This window comes from Gambusia affinis, linkage group LG13, assembly GCF_019740435.1.
Source record: "Gambusia affinis linkage group LG13, SWU_Gaff_1.0, whole genome shotgun sequence".
Lineage (NCBI taxonomy): Eukaryota > Metazoa > Chordata > Actinopteri > Cyprinodontiformes > Poeciliidae > Gambusia > Gambusia affinis.
The window spans coordinates 16,521,290-16,543,453 of record NC_057880.1 but is presented as its reverse complement, the minus strand read 5'-3'; the positions used below and the strand labels follow the sequence as shown (position 1 = coordinate 16,543,453).

The window sequence follows — 22,164 nt, the reverse complement described above, 5'->3', positions numbered from 1 at the left end:
ATCCTCTTTTCTCCAACTGTAACAATGTTCATTTTGGTTAGACACTTCTGTTTTAATTTTAGCAAACCACAGGACATGTCACTAAATATTAAAGTTTTTCCATTGGGGTATTTGCAAACTGTAATCTGTTTTTTATGTTTCTTTTGGAGAAATGTCTTGTTGGTCGCTCAGCGGCATTTCAGCCCATGTTGATACAGGTCTTTTTTTCACTTTCAATGCTGTTATTACTAGCATCAGTGCGTACCTTTTCTTTTTTTCTTCTTCTGTTTTGGGAGTTGAAATAGCCTCAATATTTTTGACCAATACTTGTTATTTTTGGGACACAGCACATATCTCTTTTTCTATATCAATGACTGGGCATTTACATTCTGTTTGTACTTGCATCTAATATTTATACGAACAGATGAACCTTCCACCTGCAAGTATCTCTGAATTGTACCCAGCGATAAAATAGGTTTGGGGAGGACCACATTTTACTGCCTGATTTCTTTTGATTTTCCAATAATTTTTATTATCCTTTACATTAGCCCACAAATATATGTACTTGATTCTGCTCAGTTGGGTTCTAACTGATTCTGCTCAGTTAGAACCCAATTTTCTAATATATATATATTTATATTACGTCACATTTTATATATTTTTGTGTATGATTCCAATGACGATGAGCTTTAATACTACTTTTTTTCTGAAGAACAATGAGGCACCATGACATTTCCATACAAAAAATATTAAAATTGGTTATTGTTTATCTAAATATCTTGGGTATATCAACAGTTAACGACCCATTCTGCAATTAACTGGTACTGTGACTATTCATTGAGGAAATGTTTTTATATTCTACTGACTGAAACCTAAAAACTCACACATAATCTTGAACCTCTGAACTAAGTCGTAAAACACATAAAACTTTGATAGTTTATTTTCAATCTTAAAATTTCTTAAAAATTTATTTTAAGATTGAAATGATGGCAAATCTTTTTAGACAATCTTAAAAAAAGACAAAGCTTGACTTGTGTAATTGTCAGGATGTTTACATTTTATCTGTATAATGGATGGAGCTTTACGGGACATCTCTATTATTTTATTTGAATGAATGCCGTAGAATATTGACAGTATCTGTATTTTTGCATGTGATACTTTGTTGTGTGTTAGCAACTGAACTAATCATTTGCATCAATAAAAAGTCTCACTTGAACAGATGAACTACTCCAAATGACAGATGGGGATGGTCACTTGCTGTGGAGCAAGGCTTGCCTTGGCTCTTGTACATCATCGGCTATGATGACTGTATTAAACTGTGTCCCATAAGGCACTTCTTCCTTTGCCCTTTTGTTTCCCCTTTCCATAAATGCAGCTCCTAACCTCATGTCTGCTTTGTTACAAGGAGCTCTCAGGAGCTTTAGCTCTCAATGACCATTGATCTTGTCTTGTAGGACATGATGTAGATGCCACCTGGAATACAGAGTGAAGCCCTATATAAAGCAGGAATCAGTATTCATGAGTGTGTCATGTGGCTGTAATGAAGCTCATTTTCACTGAGCCAGGAGCAAGACATTATTAGGTTTTTCTTTGTGAAAAATAGCTATGATTCTGACCAGAATGAGCTCAGTTCAATCTGTGACATTAATGTAAAAAAAAAAAAAGAAAGCTTTCATTTGCATCTATGATGTAATGACACGTGCTTGACTAATTCATCTTTTATCAACAGCCATGTGCCCATGGAGGTCGCTGTATGCTGAATAATGCCAGCAGCTACATGTGCATCTGTGCACGTGGTTGGTCTGGTCAGAACTGTCGCACAAATGTCAATGATTGTGTCCAACACTGGTGTCAAAATGGAGCCACTTGTGTGGACGAGATTGATGGTTACAGGTAAGTTTTCAAGTCTTGATTGTCTTCGGGCCATTCTGGCACCAGAATGTCAATGATTTTAAAAGCTGTGACATTTACTGCGCTCCCTTTAGAAAAATCCCTTTAGAGAAATCTTCTAACTCACTCTCCTATTATGAAATTCTCTTTAATCTGTTTCCAGTTGCCTTTGTCCCAGTGGATATACAGGGGTCTACTGTGAGCAGGACATTGATTACTGTGTCGACAGTCGCTGCTCTGAACATGGTGTTTGCCTGGACCAGCAGTATAACTTCACCTGCCGATGCATGCTGGGATATGAGGGGCCACTGTGTGATGTGGAAGCAAATGAGTGCAACAGCTTCCCCTGCTCTAACGGCGCCACCTGTGTGGACCTAATCAGTGATTATCGGTGCCACTGTCCCCCGGGGTTTGAGGGTATGAGACCATCTGATATGAATCCGAGCCCATTTTGCAGCTATTAATACAGCTGCTAGTAGAAGTGTCGGGCTTTATAGTCTAGCCCTAGTTGTTAAAAACTAAACTTTTAAAACAAATTTTCAGTATTTGGCAAAATTCACCAGTGTAAAACATGCTAAGAGTATTTCCAAATACAATCCCAGATATACAAGTAATAAGTAAAGTAAAAATTAAACTAATTAAATTAGGGAATTTTGATATTTGACCTGACCTTACAATTTCGTATTTGATTTTCCTAATTTCCTAATGTTTTCTGACTCATTTTATTTTTATTTTTTGTATTTCCATAATATTTCACTAAATTCACTATATTTTTTTATGTGAATACATTTATTTTGTGATGTAAAAGTCTTTAATAAGTAATTGCTTTTGTCCCTCTTGACAAACGAGGAATAAAAGTAGACCCATTTGCTAAAAGGACAGCACTTATTCCCATTCAATAGCATTTCCAAAAGTTGAAGAATACATAGATCTTTAATAATTCATCATTGCGTCCTCTATAGATCATCCTGAGTCGTTGGCCTTCACTTTTATTTTCTTCAGCTTGTTTCTTGAATCTAAACTTGGGGACAGAAATTGCAATGGAAGATGTCAAATTTTGTGTCTGCTGAACCATTTCTGTTGTTTTTGCATATATTTTGGATAATTAGCTTACTGAAAGACCAAAAGCGACCCATTTTCGGCTTACTGGTAGACTGCACTACATGCTTTATTCAAAATCTTTTTTTTTTTTTTTTTTTCAGAGGTCATAATACCATGGTTCCCAGTGATATTGGAAGAGAAACAGAGCCAACATAATTAACAATAGACATGAAGTAGTTTTCCATATATCATGTTTTGTGATGCTAATCTCAAGAGGAATGTTTCTTGCCAAACAGTCCAAAGGGCTTGACAAATCTATCCCTGTTTTATATGTGAATCTATTGGATCTTGGTGACAAGCAAGCGCTATGATCCACTCAAAGATATAGTGTTCACTTCAGCTTCTTGTGGGGTGATAATGCAATTCTTTATACTGATTCGCCTCAGAGATGAAGAGGAGAGAAAATAAAAACAAAAAGAAAGAAGAAATTGATTTCTCACCAGATTATCAACGTAGTGTTTGTATTCCAGTTGTCCTAGAAATAAACACACAATGAGAAAAATGCAGCTCTCCCCCCACTCTGTTTCTTTAAAACAAGCTTTGTTTTTGTTTATCCTACTTCTCCTCATGATCTGACCTGTCGCTTTCTTTATCTGCTGTGTGTTCGGACTGGAACTACTAATGTCCCTGCCGGGGCGCAGTGCCAACATTTGCACAAAAATCTAGGCAGCATGTCCACAGAGACCCCTAGCGGATCCTAGAGCATCGACAGTTGGTGTAATTTACGTCACACAGGCTTTGTGGTTGAGCAAACAGCAGATCTGACTGTAAGGCTTCAGTTTCATCTGAAAACCTTTTCTGTTAAAATCCAGCTGTAGTAAAACCTGCATGTTTACATTTAGAAACATTAGACAGAGAAGGCTCTTCCAAATAACAAATTAGTGTGTAAATACAGTCTAATGATTGTTGTGGAGATCTGGTTACATAACTACCCTAGGGAACACTCATTACTGCTGAGTTTTGTAGCTTTATATTGACTCCATTACTGTCTTAATTACTTTGCACATTGGGTGATCAACATTTTAAAAAAATGCTTGCCATAAAAAAATTATTTTGTTAACTAGTGAAAATGTACTTCTTAACATTGAACTTTTGAATAAATTCACCCAAAGGTATTGGCATTTTTGCCACTATGACCCTATATACTTGTATTTTTTCCTCACATTTTTAATGTGAGATTATGCAGCTGCAATAATATTTAATGTTTATCTGGTGTTCCATTGAACCCTAGCTTAGTTCCATGTATTTTCATCCAGAATATAGGGTCATAGTGGCAAAAATCCCAATACCTTCGCTCCAGTTAAGATTGTGGACAGAAAAGTGGCGCCCCATGGCTCAAAGAGAACCAAGAGTTCTGAATTATTGCTAGAGGCCAAAGCTGGTGGAGCTTTAAATTTTGTTAGCAAAATCATTAATCTATTCCATATTAAACGTTTGCTTCAAGGATACTAAAACTGAAGTTGCACCACTTATGCATACATACTACGCTTCAGCATAATGAATACATGATCATTTAACTGGATTTCGATTCATTGCCATCAGAGTTGATCAGCTGTTCATGTTCAGTTAATTTTTTGAGTGAAATGAGAATTTTTGTCTTTTCCTTGCAGGTTTTCTGAATTTTGTGGTTATGGAAACACAACAGCTATTATTTAATTTCCAAAGTAGCAACAGGGAAAGAAGTTCCTCCACAACATCTTTTTAGCTGTGTTTCCTTGATCATCAACTAAAGCTTATTAATTGATCTGACTTTATTCTGTAGGAAGGACGTGCTCTCAGAATGTAAATGATTGTTGGTCGCAGCCTTGTCTAAACGGAGGTTCATGTGTGGATCTGATAAATGACTACATTTGTCACTGTCCTCTTGGTAAGTAGCGTGCATTATTGAGGATGTTTACAAAAATACTCCGCTATTAATTATCAGTGACTGTATCTCGGGAATACATGAAAGGTTTATTCCTTTAACAAATTGTTTGTTTTCTTTGATAGTGTTTTGCGTTTTGTCAAGAATGCACTTCCAAATATAGCAAAGAAACAATGGATCGTTTAGTCTGGTCTTTTCAGTTTGAATGCAAGCTTTTAGTAGAGCTCCATGTAAGGAAAATAGAAGCAATAAATCTTTATTACAGATTAGAATAAAGGTGAAAATCAATGTCCGTGTTTACTGTTTGTTTAATTCACCGACTCCATACGAGGTCTATATATGGCCTATGTTACTTTTCTTTGTGTGCATCTGGTTTTATTTTAACTTATCATGATAAAATATTTGATGCCTATTGGATTGGACATGTCATGCTGCAATGGCCAATCCATTTGCTGCTGTATATGCACAGTAAGTTGCAAACAGCCACACTCAGAACTAAGAAACAATGATCTGAGAACCCCTGTATATTCTGGGGAGTGATAATTAGTTTCAAAATTTTCAAGATTTTTTTAATCAAAGTTTTATATATTGCATTATTAATTTGACTAAGTTTACCTTTTGTGTTTTTCTCTCTTGTTTGATTAAAGATGCATAATGGTCTTTTACAGTATGCAGCTCCTACTACACGGAAGATTTTTTATTTTTTTATTTTTTAGAAAATGTAAAATGCATCATAGGTCGTCAGTAAATAATCTACTTTCAGTATTTTCTGCCTCTTGTTTAAATTAGATTTTGGCAGAAACAGAACACTGATGTGTGAGCACAGCTCCCATTACTGTTTTAATTTCAGTGACAGATTTATAAACAGGTGTTTTTGATCTCCTTTGTCCTTTTCAGAAATCCAATTAGATAAATGCTCTGCCAGGTTTCCGCGCTTCTCCCTGCAAAACATACACAGAGGGAGACAGACAGAAAAAAAAACAACTTTTTCAGTTTTTAGCTATTTGTGCATTTTTCATCTTTATTTGTAATTTTTTTGTCACTAATTATTTTTTCTCTTTTGATCATTTCCTTTGTACCTTTCCTTTATCAGAAAGCAACACATTTCCCACAGGAGTTCAACAAAGATTGCCTATCTCAATTTCTTAATTTGTACTTTAGTGTCAAAAATTTTAATTCTGCTTCCACAAGTGTATTAATTGGGAATCTTGTTAGTTAGTTGGCAGACCTTATTTTTGACAAAAGCACAAGTCATATAATAAAAATGCTGCACATTCAGAGATGATATTCTATATACAGTGGAATGTAGAATATCCACGGTAAACGGTGGTTAATTGAAGCTGCTGTTTTCTTACTATAATTTGGAATCATTCTGCCCATTTTCTTCTGGCATCTCACATCAATGAGGTACATTTGTTCTTAAAACTGTATTTTTTTTTCTCTTTTAGACTATTCCCTGTAAACTTGGGAAAGAATCAGGATATTTTTTTAAACTGAACACTAGCCCACGTGGCACTAGACACCTTCCATGTTCAAAGTTAGTTGAACTCAATTTCTTCCCCTGTCTATTGCTTGCTTTGAATTTCAGCAAATTGTCTAGATGCATAAATGCAATGACTCACTGCAGTATGTTTTGCTATTTGTGTTCATTAATAATTTAACAAGTTAGCTAATAAGGTGGTATCTAGCTGTATGTGGTAATATGCAATAGGTAAGAAATAAAAAGATCAACAATCATACAGCAACAACAATATTGTAGCAGGATATGGTCCCCAAAACAAGCTTGTCTGGCAGTGTTGGTACTCAGACCTGGATTCAGCTTTCAAAATAACACCAGGCCTTTAATCCATTTAAATAAATCAAACTTCATGTCTGGTAGCAATCTGAATTTGCTGAAAAAGTCAAAAGGGCAATTTCTATTTCAAACCTCCTTCTCTGTTGCACTAAACCACTAGCAGCTGTCTGATAGAGAAGGGAGGTCCCATTTGGAGATGGTGACACTGTAAAAGTGACATTCCTTCATGCAACATTAACCTCAAAGTGAATTGCATGCACAATTGGTTATTAAACACTTCTGAAACACCCTGTTGGAGGCAATAGCTGTCCATTAACTAGTCAAGGCAACACATAATCTAATGGGAAAAGGGTAACTGGAAGGTCATCAAACATCTAGATAGATATGATGTAAAGTAAGCTCCTTTGGACTTAGGTTCCAATATGATAAAAACTAAGCTAACTTAAAGGTAAATGTACCCACAACTTCTTGCAAATGTTTTCTTTCTAAATGGACTCCAGTTTTCCAGCACTCAGCATGCAAGCAAAAGTAATAATGCTCAAACTTTAGAGGAAGTAAAATGAGAATAAGGGAACAATGTGTATTTTACATATTTCCAGCCACTTTTATACATAAAGAAAAAAAAAAGATTGTTGTGGCATTGCAAACATTCTTATTTTGTTTCACAGCAGAGTAGCTGACTATTCTGTCTGTAAGGTATTCATTTAGTTTATCACAGAGACAGTGGCAGCTGTAGCACCGCCCCTGAAGGTAAAGGTCTAAACAGTTTATGTCCAAAATGTGTGTTGTCTGTAGAGATGTTAGCTGCCCTTTTCCTTTTCTTGACATTAGAGCTGTTCCAGTCCTGGATGCAAGAAGTCATATGTAGTCTCTTGACAGCTAGGGAACCCAGCATTACACGTTTGTACTTCATGAGGTTTTCTTCCTAGTTAGTGTATAGATTTATGTTGACTTTAGCTGTTATCATCATCATGTTATCAGCAATCATTCATTTTAGTTGAAGATCATCAATCATATTTTTTTTGTCTGATTTAGGATCTTTGCTTTGTAAAGATTTGAACCTCTCATAAATTGTCACCAATGTTGATTTCTCTATAAGGCTACAATTAAAACAATTTGATCTTTTAAAACAAAGACAAAAACTTACAAAAACAAATTACATGTTAAACTATCCCAATTCAATGACAATAGCACCCAATGTATAATTTATCCCAAAACAAAATTATTTGGGTTTGTCACTATTTAAAATTGCAGATAATTTATTCCCTTGAATAAAAAATAGAAGTCATTTGCACACAATGTACAATAATGTAATACTGTCTGTGTAAAGATTATATACTGGGATTTTAAATACAAATACATAAAACAAACCAAAGTAGCCTATTTAAGTTAGATTAATGATCAATCATTCTGTCTCTGTGCTTTATTTATAACTCTAGATATTGATGTTGGGATCAGTCGGTGACATGCAGACATGCAGCTTGTGTGCAAGATAAATTTGATGTAGATCAGTCTGATATGGTGAGCTGTTGTCAATGATTTTACTCATTTAGCATACTGCATAGCAGGTAGATAGTAAAAGGAAGGAATCAATACTATTAATCTGCTGAGAATATATAAAGCCATACAACCATGAAGATGAGCTCCTGGCCTATATGTTTTTTTATGCTTATTAATTCACTTTACCTGCGCTTTACCTGGGATTTTTATGTATTAACATGAATTTTCTATATCTATGCTTCCAGGATTTAAAGGAAAAGATTGCTCTGTGGATATTGACCTTTGCTCATTTGGACTATGCAGCGAACACACATTAATATGCACCGAGAGCAGGGATGGGCAGAATGTCTCTTGCACATGTGAAAAAGGTGAGTGAGACCTTTAAGAGGGTTGAATAGTGAAAGGGAGAGTGTGTTGTAGAGTTGTGTGTGGAGTGTGTGTATTTCTGATCTCTGAAGGCTTGACAAAGATGACTTGACTGTACTGAAAAGATAAGGTGATCTAAAGGACAAACAGTAGCTTCAGGGAGTATTCATTTGGCAACATTTTTTCATTGTTTTCACAGGATTCTATAATTCACTTTTTGTAGGGGAAAAAAAAAAACTATTTGCTGATTCACAAAAAAAATGATCATTCTCTGTACAAGCAGTTGCATTTGGTCAGGAAGGTTTTAATTTCTTTCAGAGAAGATGAGTCTCATTAGTTGCTGAAAGAAATTACTCAGAAGTGAGTGGGTTAGACTTGAATGAAGCTGTGCAGAGTGTCTAGGCTTCATGATAAAATGAGCCCTTCATGTTGAACTACGTCCACATGCACCGGGAATCATGCCGCTCATTTCTGGATGCTGTCAGCCTGCTGGAACTAAAAACATTTTTCCTACCACGCCAAGCATAATTCACTCTGGAGCAGCTAGAGCCTCTCTTTTCAAACGGATGGCTATTGCATAGAAGTTCATGTAATGCAATCAATAACTGTAACATCATTACTCCTGTTGCATTTATGCTTGGCATATGTCAGAATGAAGTATTGTGAGTGATTTCTTATGTAAATGAAAGCAACCTCCACTATGCTGCACTTCCCAGATCACTTCTCAAGGGTAAACTTTCAATTGCCGTCTTGTTTAGATGTCTCTTGTCAGCGGCCTTGGCATCCAGATTATCAAGTTTAATCCTTGTCTGTCTAAGTTGCAGCTAACTGGTGCTAAGTTTCCTTTTTATTCTATATATTGTGTAAAAATATTTAGGCCTGGTAGGATGCCTAATTTTGAAGTGGAAGGAACAAGAGATATGGTTTTTAAGACTTTTTCATGAAGTTCAATAAATGCATTTCTCAGAGGACATGGTACTCACCATGAAATATGATGATGATGGCAGCATGATGCCAAAGATGGAGCACTTTTCAGGCCAATCCTGGAGAAAGACCTCTTCAATTCTTCAAAGGACTTGACATTGCACCAGATATTCACCTTACATCAGTGCATCAACCTTAAATATTGACTCTTTAAGAGGTAAGAGCAAAACATATTTAGGTGTTAGAGTGGTCTAGTAAAATCCCATAAATAAATTCAATTGAGACTTCAGTTGTAGCACAATTTGATACAGACTCATTTTTTCCAATCTGACTCAACTTGTACCACTTAGAAGATGCAAAAATGTCACTCTCTAAATATGCAAACCAGATAGTGACATACTCTAAAAGAAATGCAGCTGCATTTTCAGTCAGATGTGACTTCTGAATCATTGACTAGGGTTCTGATTACTCATTTATTCTTCTCACGTTTGAATTGTTAACAATAATTGAAATCATATGTATACTTTTAATTCTACTTTTTAATTATGCTTTGCTTTATTTTGGTCTGTCAAATCTAAATAAAAAACTTCGGGTTTGTGTTTGTAATGTGACTAGGGTTTAGGGAAATGACTATATTTTACATAGCTACATATATCTTTATATTGTCAGAGTTGTAATTTTTTTACCCATTATCTAAACCATAAATAATATTTAATCCTAGCTTATATTTAATTGTAATATTCAACTTTGAAGAAGACGTGAGGATCATTTGTATTTGGTTGCTGGGAGAAATCTGGATGTTTAGCTACCATACCACTCATAGAGATTAATTTCCATATTTTAAGTGGGTTTTGAATTGAGACTTTTTAGACAGAGGCATTGTTTTCTTGCGCATGGTTCATACAGAGCAGCTTTGCCGTGTAAGATGTTTTTGTGCCATAAAATTACTTGAGCTCCATTATTTGTTTCATCAAATGCTCTTTCTGGCGTAAGATACGTTTTTTTGTTTGTTTGTTTGTTTTTTTTGCCATCATGCAGGTTTCTGCTGTGCAGCAGTTGTTTTTGTTTGGCTTCTCTTTCTGCATTTTGTCACTGTTATTTTTGCAGGAAACTGCTTATTCTGCAGCCAAGCAGATGCTGCGACTGTGCCTTTCATACATTTTTTTCTATCATATATCTAATTGTGCAAAGCATCTCGAGCAGCTCATATTCTGTTTTACCTTGGCTGACTATGTGAAACATTATTGTACCCAATGTACATGCAAATGCTTCTGTGGGTTAATTTAAGGTCAACCCACATGCAGGCTTTTTTCTGCTTGCAGTAAAGTGACTCAAACACAGGAATGTTTCTTTCCTTTTGGGTGTGTGTACGGGTGTTTGTGGGCGTGGGCCTTTGTGTATGCTGATGCATGTTATTTGATGTAGTACTGTCTGCGTATAGATTGATTTTGAAGAAGGCATTTGGCCTGTTTTATGTAATAAATCAGAAGGGCAATGATGGGCTCTTATTAAACATGATTAAATGATCCAGTGAGCTGAGTCTGCCTGTTCTCAGCAAGCTCTGTGAATCAATACAAGCATTGAAAGCCAGCTTTTGTTTGTGAAAACGAAGTCATGCTGATCCTAATTGGCTGAGGAATGAAACCAGGCGAAAAGATCTGAAGTAAAGAAATTCTCCCCTCTTCTTTAATATGTACTGCAGGGTATGGAGGTGCATTTTGTGAAGCAAATCTCAGTGACTGTGAATCAAAACCATGTCAAAATGGAGGAATTTGTGTGGATGACCTTGACCAGTATCAGTGTTTGTGCTTGGAAGGTAAGTTCCAGGGAACTTACAATTCACAAAAAAGTGAGTCCTTTACAGCAGACTGTTTGTTGCTTTGTAAGATATTTGAACATATTTCATTTAAACTTTAATGATACACAAAAGTTAATATAATTGATGCTGAAGAAAATACCTTTGAAACTTCTGTAGAATAAATTAGGCCACCTCCACCATCATTTTCATATAGAAATGCTAAAATTCCACTTGGGCATTTCGCATCAAATACACATGATGCAAACTTTGGCATTCAGCATTGTAAGAAAGACTTTCATTGGTGATACAGTAATGATTTACTTTGGCTTGCTCCTGATTGTTAACGTGACAGTGAATGCCATGTTTAGATTGAAAGAGAATTGAATTAAAACAATTTTTACTGTATATAAATCTTGAGAGGGAATACAAAAACATTTCACTGCACGGATAGTAGTTTGCAACTGAAAGATTTTCCAAACCAGTGTCCGCACGTTTCTGTGCATCAAGTAAAGCCAAACTGAAGCCAGGCTGCAAGATGCTAAAAAAAGTCTCCAAAAACTCTTAATGTTCCATTAAATAACCTACAGCAGTTTAAAGTAAAAGTGGTTACATATTAAATCAGAAATATATGGAGGTTCTGGGCATTGTTATTATTATTATTATTATTATTATTATTATTATTATTATTATTATTATTATTATTATTATTATTATTTAAGTAATTAGAATATTCTTAAGGTCAACTATTATTAAACAAATTTTCAGATCTCATAAGAGGAATTTCACTTGCATCATTAGTTTAATGAGAAATAAATCCCAGGGAGCTTCCTAGTAGAGTTGACACCATACCAGTGAAACGTATATCTGACTAAACCTTGATTGCAGGTGAAGTCTGTTATGCATTTTTAATGAAGTCAGAATAATTGTCAAATTTTATGACTTGGAGAGAGATGGAAATTGGTTCCATGGTCAGTTTGAGAAATGATGGGGATTTGACCTGCACTGATGGTGCTGATAGCTAAGCATTAGTCATGGCTCTCCTGTAACTCTGGTGTGTGACAGTGCTAATGATAGTCATTTTGTAGCGTGACCATGCAGTGGAATATGTTTATGAGAAACAGAATGGCAAAAATGACAGAAATTTCAGCCCTCACTTTTACTTCAATGCTTTAACCGTTTATTGTGAGAAAAAAAGCACCCAAGGTGCAAATTAAAATTTATTAGAATGAAAAAAAACTGTTAAGGCAGAAAGTGGGGAGAAATTGCATTTCTTTTTTCCTTTCCACTCATCAGTATGCATTTGCAAACGTATGATGAGCTTTCATTGACAAGTCATGTCAGATTTCATCACTTTTGATACCAATTAGTATCTTTTCAAGTCTGGTGTTTACTGACATTCACGCACCAATCCTGATGCTATTTTTCTTTTTCTCAGGCTTTGGGGGTTTCAACTGTGAAATCAACCATGATGAATGTGTCCACGGGTACTGTGCCAATAATTCCACGTGTATTGACTTGGTTGCAGACTATGAGTGCATCTGTCCTTCAGGGTTTGGTGGTGAGTTATCTTTATCATTTCTCCTGGCAGTCCTTAAAACACAGAGCATAGATTGATAGCTCCTGAGTGCTGATAACCATCAACCTGTCCCTTTGTCACATCCAAGAGCTCACTCACTATTTCCCAAATGAGTGCACCTGACTGAGAATGGTGTTATAACTGTTTCATATCCTGTAGATACCAAAAATCAAAATTTCGAAGTAAAAGTGAAGTGAAACTGATTCCATAACATGTACTCCAAGTTCTTTACTATGTTTAACGATATGCTGTATACAGCACACAGTAATGTAAGTTTTGTTATCATTTGTCTCATGTTTTATATATTCCATATGATGTTCTTTACACAGACACATATCAGCTACACTCAATAGCAATATCACCCTTACAGGATCCCGTACCACACATGCAATACACCGCAGTGGTTTAAATCCCTGCTGGTGATGGAAAAAAATGTCCATCAGAAATTAATTTGAAAATGTGCACATCATTAATTGAACACATATCTTGCAATCTTGTACAATTCCGCTTAAAAACAAACAAATATATCAGAGAGAACAACATAGAGGACAAAGTTTCAAAAACCTGGTTGCACTGACCATTTAAATCGTCATCCACCTTGACACGAATTCAAATTCTATCTCAAACATGAATCATCGTTTTTTTTTTGCTTGTTTGTTTTTTACCTGACTTGGATTGGCTAGATCATAGCCTGAATGACCCATAATTTTACACAGTTTTGAACATTTTATAATGTTATTTATTTTAAAAAATGTATTTTGCATGAGATGTTACAAAAATAGGAGTAAAGGTATGGCTTCAGAGTAAGCTATTATGGTGAAAACAATACACGATACTTTATTATTTAAAAGTAAATAAACCAGCGTGTTGTGGTGGGGCAGGGGTAGAACACAACCCACGTATGGAGGCCTTAGTCCTTGACGTGGCCATCGCAAGTTTGAGATAAATTGGAAGGTATGTGGTATTGAATTGAAGTGATTGTTTGCAAAGAGCTTCGAGACAACATTTATTGTGAATTGCAAAGCCATTTAAAAAGAGATGTGAAAAACATATTCAGAGCCACTGCCATTTACTTGTCTTTCGGATGTTATTCAAATATTTCAGGTAAGAATTGCACCATACCTTTGTCTGCATGCACAACTGATCCACACCTCTGCAGAAATGGAGGAACTTGTTTCCTTTCTTACACTGAGGAAGTACAGTGCATTTGCCCTTTAGGTAAGGATTTAATTTTTTTAAAAATCTAATTTGAGTTAAGTGAATTTATCTAAATTTCTATTAGATTTAATACTTGGGCTAAGTCTTTAGTCTTATTTATGATATAGTGGTGTGGTGACTATGGATTACACCATGTTAGGCTATTGTGTTTACCTGGACCTTTTCATGCTTAATGCAGTCTCCTTTGTGAGTTCTGTCTGTAATGAAAACATATTAATCTTGTTTATTGCTGTGAAATCAATGACAAACACATTAACCTCTGAACATAATCACAGTTTATTTGAAGACACTACCCGTGTTTTCTTTTTATTATTATTGTTTTTTTTTGTTGTTTTTTTTTTTTACAATTTCTACTCAGTCTACTTAAACAATAAAAATCACAGGCAACTGAAGCATTATGTAAAATCAAAATATGTGAATCCTGCCATGTGTAGGTAGGCATAAGGAAACCGCTTATGGCACATCACTCTCTTCTTTGATCCTACCTCTTTCAGGCTACAGTGGTGGAGACTGCTCGTCGTCAGTGAACCAGTGTGTGTCAAATCCATGTGACCCTGAAGGGACCGTTCTCTGTGTAGACCTGAAAAGTACTTATAGATGTGTGTGCCATCATGGCAACACGGGAACACACTGCGAGACACCTATAAACCACTGTGTTGATGGCCTTTGTCAACACGGTTCAGTATGTGTGGATCTGTCGAGAGGTTTCAAATGCAATTGTTTACCAGGTGGGTTCACCCTTCAGCTGAAGCTTGTTTCGTACAGAGGCATTCCCTCGACTGAATCATGTACATAGCAGGCACACTTCCAGCTGATGCTTTCACTTGTTCAGCTTTCTTCTCTGTAGGAGTTTAATCTCTTTGGCCTTAAGCAACAACCTGCAATAGCCTTTATGCATTGTGTAAGTCAAGGCTTAGCTCATCATGATGTGAGTTGACTGATAATGCACAAGATGTCTCTGTTTTGGAATGTGTTGGATTTTTTTTTTTTTTATCAAAGTAAGAGTCTACTGTTAGGGAAAGTACCGGCAAATCCATACATTTTAGGTTTACCGGTATATTGTAATGACATAATGACTGTTATGCCTAATTTATCAATGCAAATATATCTGTTTAGTTAGTAGTGGTAATAATAAAAGAACATACAAAAAGTAAAAATATGAAAATAAAAAACACCATTATTGTCAATGAATAAATTATTATGATGGCCAATGTTAAATCACAGGCCAGATCAGGTCACATACAACACTGGATAAGTTGTGATATTTCAATCACATCGTTGTGTTGTATTATATTATATTTGTATATCTAACTATATATATCTACATGTGCACCCCTACATGAGTGTTTTGCTCAGAATAATGTACCTAAATGATTACTTCACTTGCATGACTATATAGAAGAAGAGGGTAAGTTTAACTAAGCGTATGCATCTTCCTCAATCTTTTCAGAAACGTTAGATTTTATGGAAAATGTACCATTTCATTTATTTGACACACATTTGATATAGAGTCATCAATCAATCATATATTTGTAGCAGTGGTCACAGCAGTCGCATAACAGCATTCCATTGTTTTATCAAGAATGAGCTAACAGCCTGTTCTCTACAGGTTTAACAGGTCAGTTTTGTGAGATAAACATTGATGATTGTGAACTGGATCCATGTGGACTTCTCAGCATTTGTAAAGACTCTCTGAATGGCTATAATTGCTTCTGCGCACCTGGATTTATTGGTAAGTGAGAGCTATCTTGAAGTCATTCCTTATGAAATGATGTGGCTTTTTCTGTTTTAAATAGCAATCAACATATTCTGCTCTCAAACATTTTTAGGAAATGACTGTGAGATTGAAGTGAATGAATGTCTGAGTCACCCTTGTGAAAACGGGGGGTTATGCATTGATGAGCTCAACTCATTTAGTTGCGACTGTCCTGCTGGAATAACAGGTGGGTGATAATTTATTATATTCTTTATCTTCCTTGTTAATTTAAGATACACTTTTAAAGCATTTTTCAGTTATTTATAAATTATGTAGTCATAACAGTCAATATTTTTTTTTAATCGCTACTACCAAATGTGATGGATTTGATGGTTGTGAGTTCAGTTCACACTTTCCTCCTCTGCCACGTCTCCAAGGATCCTTTGACAAGTTGTCTACTGATCACTCTCACCTGTTATTCACTCACAGATCTCTATGTTGTTTATTTAACTAGTGTCACAGCTGTCTCCTTAGTTTTATGACAGCCACTACAAAAGCTGTTTTTAGTAGCTTTTAAAAGAAACTGTAGGTGTTTCAAAAAGATGTAGCTCAGAGAATAAAAACTAACTTTAATATTCAAGTATGTAGGTATACAAATATCAATTAGATTGCTATAAAAATGTACACCTGCTTAAATGAGTAATTAACAGAATTATCATTTGTACTGTAAATATAGCTAACACTCATTAGCTGACGGATATTCCTGTTCACAACTGAGCAATGAGAATTAAAATGCATTTAAAGTCTAATTATAACATTAAATCAGGATGCCACTCAAATATCCTTTGATATTTTACTATCTTAATTCTGACTTTGTTTTGCAACATTGCTTGTAAAAGGCGATTATGAATACACCATGCATGCTATTGATTTTCAACATTTTATGCTTTTTCATCGAGTGCATCAATCGGTTTATCAGTGCAATTTTGATAGATTGCTCCTGGGTTTTTTTTATTACATTAAAAAGTTGTACTCTGTAGTTGGCTTTCTGCTGACAAAGCAACCAACTGACTGAGAAAGAGGACATCAAATGTGTTGTTCTTTGAAGATCAAAGAATAACACATTCCAGGCACACACTGAACTGTTGCACCACTTATTTAGCTGCTAATGGATTAAGTTATTTACACACTCAAGCACATAAACAGCACATACAACTGCAATTAAGTGAGCACTGCCCTTCACAGACAACTATCTATACTATAACTGTAACTATACATTAGCAGTGTTGGAAAGTATATCCTAATACTGTGATGAAAACCAGAATTTAAATCTGATGCAGTTATAGATTCACTAGGAATTGCTACAACTCAATACAATAGTTACCTCAGATAATAAACAAAGAGTGAGAAATTTTGCAACTGTGTTTTCCATCATGTTTTTTAAAATTAACTTTCTTGTGACCAACTACCTTCGGAACACAAACAATAACGTTTATCTTTCTCTCTATTAGAATGGTTGGGACAACTGTACAGGACACAGACTTGAGACATTTTGATTCTGGATCAACAGAAATAAACAGGCTGCATTTATTTTCTGGCCTCCAACTGCATTGGGTGACATCGGTGTCACTTCGTCTGAAACCCAGCAATAGCAGAAAGTTGTTTTTCCACCGTCATCGCACTTAACAGGGAGAATATGAGTTGAGTGAAAATGTTCAGACCTTGCTCCAGGCTCTGATTGGTTGTTTTTGGTCAGGAGCGGTGCATTTCTGTAGATGGCAATAGTAGCTCAGGGAGGAGGTGAAGGACATTGATTTGTTCAAAGATTATCTGTCTCATAGCAAACTGTGACAGTTTTAGCAAATATGTAAAAAAAAAAACACAAAAAAACATATTAATAAAAGTTACAAACTTCAGGTTTAATTCTGTAATGATATTTACATCAGAAAGATACACACACACACGCGCACATTCCTAGGATGTTTTGTGATATATTTCATAGACTCATTGGACAAATGAGTCCATGGACAAATGGAAAAAAATTGCATTCCATCAAGCCTGGTATAAAACTAACACAGCATTTCAGATTCATCAATTGGGCTGTGTTGTTGGTGGTAGTGTGATAAGCTGCCTCAGGACCTGAACAACTTGCCATTATTGAAGGACCATGACTTCTGCTCAACACCAGAACATCCTAAATGAGAATGTTCGGCCATCAGTTCATGGCCCTAACCTCAAGTGCATTTGAGTCAACTTAAATCCTGTCCATGAAAATAATGTTTTGAAATAGCTTGATAAAAGTCTGGACTTTAATCAAATTGGAATGTAGAGTATGACCTTAAAGAGGCTATTTATGGTTCAAATTAATCTAATGAGACTACGGTAAGCTAAAATAAAGTTACTTGAAAGTGTTGCAATTGTTGCCACCAACGATGGCTCAACCAATTATTAGCTTGAATCAGTTTTTACTTTTTTACCCAGGGCCAGATTTGTTAGAATTCTTTTATTTTTTCCTCCCTTTTTACTAACAGAAATTTAGTTATGTTATTAATTTGTTGGATTCAAATCATGTGACAAAATATAAAAAACTGAATACATTTTAGATTTTTGCTTTATTTAACATGTTTGCTTAAGAAAAATCTAAACACAGATGTAGATTGTTCTTAGTTTTCATGAACTTAAAGATATTTGCATTTTTCCAAAGTGTTTGTGAAAGTCACTGTTTTCTTTCTTACCGACAATAGACTTTGACCAAAAAAAAAAAATCAATATGTCAACATGAACTACATGAACAACCTTCATGGCTCGTCTTCAGGGAAGGTAGTGAGGCTATAAAGCAAGTTCTGTCCTTTGTAGTGCTACAAGACCAGCACAAGCAGTACTCTGTAATTACATGAATTGTTGGCGTAATTCAAAGACCCATTATCATGTTGGCATTTCACACTTTGTAACAGGCTCCTCTTGCGCTCACACAGGCTGTAAATGTGTGAGACAGTGATAGTACAAAAAGGAAAAGGAAACATCTTGTGACTTACTGTGTTTGCTGTTCAGCTGCTTTGTTGTCTTTGCCCAAAAAAAGTGGAGCAATGCACAGCCCATTATGGGTCTATAGAGCTGGTGTATCTATTTTTTTTACATCTTTGTTTTATCCCATTTATTATTACTGTAAACAAAACCATCACATGAACACTTTTGTCATGTTTTTACTTTATTCGTCTTTTGTTTTATTTCATGTTGTTTTTGTCGTAGGTAACTTCTGTGAAGTCAATATAGATGAATGCATTTCCTCTCCTTGCCTGCACAATGCTACATGTGTCGACCTTCTTCATGGCTATGAATGTGTTTGCAAGCTTGGCTTTACAGGTTTGTACATTTTGCTAAGGAGAATTCTTACTCTTTTGTCTCATTTAGACTTCTAGAATTTTCTGACTTTCTATCACCTACTCTAATAGTCTTGCTAGCCATGTGCATCAGATTATAGAAACATTTCTGATTTCCAGTAGAAACGTAAGGTTAAACAATAAGCTCCAACATTAAAATTTTTGCTTTAGGTGTATTTCATTCTAATTATCAATTGGAATTATTAAAGGTTTCCTAACATTTTTCCAGGGCACTGATTTTACCCATCAATACAAATTAAAATCGACAGTCATTGCAACTAAACTCACTTTTTCAAGACCATTGTTTGATCTGTACTATACTTCAATGTTCTTAAACAAATAACTGCTAACACCAATTGTAAGCAAGGTGGAGAGAAAGCAATAAACAAAAAAAATCAAGTTTTATTTATTTATTTATTTATTTTTTTTTTACAAAGACAAGTTGAGATTAATTGGGAGATGCATCAATTCCACTCTTCAAAGTCAAACACAGTAATTGCTTTTCAACAGTTTCCTGACAACCCCAAATAATTCTCACAGAGAATGAATTATTGGGTGAATTACCAAAACCACTTGCGTGTGGTTGTTTGTAGAGGCAAATCTATGCTTACTAATTGGGTCGTTTCTATTTTTCCAGTTAATGTGTTAATTCCACACAAAGTACACTGAACACTCTGCTGTTTTTTCACCATGTTGCATCACTACTTGAAATATATCACATTCTTTAGTTCTGTTTCGCACGCCCAGATGTCATTGTTTTGTTTTGTTTGGTGAGTAATATTTGCAAATAGTCCTTTCTCTTAAACATTTAATTTTGTCAAGTTCATGTTGGTTACCCAAGATATTTAGTTGCATTTTTCAATAAGATAAAAGATTGTTCTGAGTCATTAATGCTAAGAAACCTGTTGGACATTAGTGATCCCTTAGGACACAGATCATGAAGTGTTTGACACAAACATTAAATTAATTACCTGCATTCTTTGTCTAAGACATCCTTCACTACAACATATTTATCAGTTTGTGTTATTTTCTGTCAAAGGTACAGAATGTGAGCTTGACATTGATGAGTGTGCTTCATCTCCTTGCAAGAATGGAGCAACGTGCATTGACCTGCCCGGTAATTACTTCTGCCAGTGTGTGGCTCCATTTAAAGGTAATGAGCACTGAGAGAAGGGGGACAAAAAGCAAAGTTAATTAACTTCTCATACTATTATTTTCACCCACCTGAACTCACTTCATATGACACATTAAAATGAGTACATCTTCATTTGGTATCTCAGGTTAAAGAAAGAATACGGGAGTGATTAGACTGATGTAAGCCCTGGTCAAGTTTGGGCCACCCAAGTGTCGACTTCATCACTTGGCTAAATAGGAGGAGTGGCGCTTTGCAACAATATTAGTGCATATAAAAGCTAAATAGTTTGAGGTGATTTAAGAAATCTTTGATTTAGATTCCATTATTCATTATGATAAGTACGGGTGCATATCAGATTAGAAAATCATTAAAAAATGTCTAACTATTTTTAGTATTTCAGTTAGAAAGTTACATTTATGGTTATGGTCAGTGCAATGTTGACTATGGCTTGATAGCAGTTTTCTTGTGACTGCTGATGTTTTAAAATAAATTAAGATTATAATGGTGTACTTCAGTTGCCCTGCTTTGTTGGATCTAATGTTTCATCTTCCTCTTAAGAGCACTCCATAGATCCTCTTTGAATTTTAGGTTTGATGAGTTTGAGCAGTCCAGCACAGTGAAATCACTGCTAAAACCCCACATACCAATCCATTTGACAGTGTCTGCAGGTGCAAAGCCCTGCTGGGAAATGAAATCGGCATATCCATAAAGCTTTTCAGCAAAAGGAAGTATAAAGTTCTCTACCATCCCTGGTAGATGGCTACATTGATTTTGGTTTTCAGAAAACACAGTGAACCAACACCAACATATGGCATGGCTCCCCAAATCACCACTAACTGTGGACAGTTCAATTGAAACCCAAGCCTGTGCCCCTCCAATTCTCTTCCTGACTCTGGGTCCTTGATTTCCATCAAATGCAATGTTTCTTTTAATCTGAAAAGAGGACTTTGGAACACTGTGCAACAATCCAATCTATTTTCCCCTTTATAAGATGGGCCTGAAATAGTCTCTGGTTCAAGACTGGCTTTACTCCAGCAATGTGACAGTTGTGATCCATGTCTTCTATGTCCTGAATATATCTGCCTTCAGTGGCTCTTGAGCATCTGCCCCCAAACTCTTGAATGTATTTGTACAAGCTGCAGTTAGCCTTCTGCTTATGCATCTTATTTCTCCACACTTTTTTCTTCTTCTCAACTTTCCATTCACTTGATTAGATGCAGAAATTTAACTGCCAGCTTCTTTACAAATAGGCTTTTGTTACTTTGTGTCAATGGCTCTTTGCTAACAACTGATGAGTCATCTGTCTAAAACATACTGGATGCAGACCCTCAAGGACTCACTGTGGACCCCATGGGTGTAGACCATAAAATAGTACTTCTGGTTAAAAAAATTCCTGAAAAGTAAGATTAAAATTTTTTGAGAAAAATAATTTGAGGTTTTATTAGCTATAATCATAAAAATGAATGCCGGAAATATCTCACTCCGTATGTAGAATGAATTGACAGTTTGAGGCCTGTCATAATGCATACCCTGCCTCCTGCCCACTGGCAGCTGGGGATGGGCACCAACCACAGATACGTGGTTATACACCACAAATTGATGGATTGACATTAGTTTCACTTTTTGAGTTAAATTACAGAAATTAATTCATTTTTATATTTTAATTTATTGAAATGAAGCAGTATTTTAATTCATTTCTAAGCAGCTTAAAAAGTGAGTCTGCCATTAACTTCAAATAACCTAGTTAAAATCTTTGTACTTCAGTTCCTAAGAGCAGCTCATTGCAAATTATTAAAACATATGAAAGACATTCAGTCAGGCGCTATCTTTACACATTTTGAATGAACCCTTGTTAAAACTGTAGTACCACTCTCACAATCCTAATTAGTTTATTGGCTGTGAGGTCCTCTTGAAAAGACAATAATCAAGACAGCACTTCACA

The 22,164-nt window shown here is 35.5% G+C and overlaps 1 protein-coding gene across 1 annotated transcript in view; it reads left to right on the top strand.

Annotated features, from left to right (window-relative positions):
- The window catches only part of eys (eyes shut homolog), a 173,791-nt gene that overhangs the window by 32,598 nt on the left and 119,029 nt on the right, over positions 1-22,164 (top strand). The window contains exons 10-21 of the mRNA XM_044136158.1: positions 1,709-1,872; positions 2,033-2,286; positions 4,733-4,837; positions 8,375-8,497; positions 11,122-11,235; positions 12,653-12,775; positions 13,898-14,011; positions 14,506-14,739; positions 15,621-15,743; positions 15,841-15,954; positions 18,957-19,070; positions 20,127-20,240. Coding sequence (XP_043992093.1) covers positions 1,709-1,872; positions 2,033-2,286; positions 4,733-4,837; positions 8,375-8,497; positions 11,122-11,235; positions 12,653-12,775; positions 13,898-14,011; positions 14,506-14,739; positions 15,621-15,743; positions 15,841-15,954; positions 18,957-19,070; positions 20,127-20,240 — 1,696 coding nt within the window. The remainder of the gene's footprint in view (positions 1-1,708; positions 1,873-2,032; positions 2,287-4,732; positions 4,838-8,374; positions 8,498-11,121; positions 11,236-12,652; positions 12,776-13,897; positions 14,012-14,505; positions 14,740-15,620; positions 15,744-15,840; positions 15,955-18,956; positions 19,071-20,126; positions 20,241-22,164) is intronic.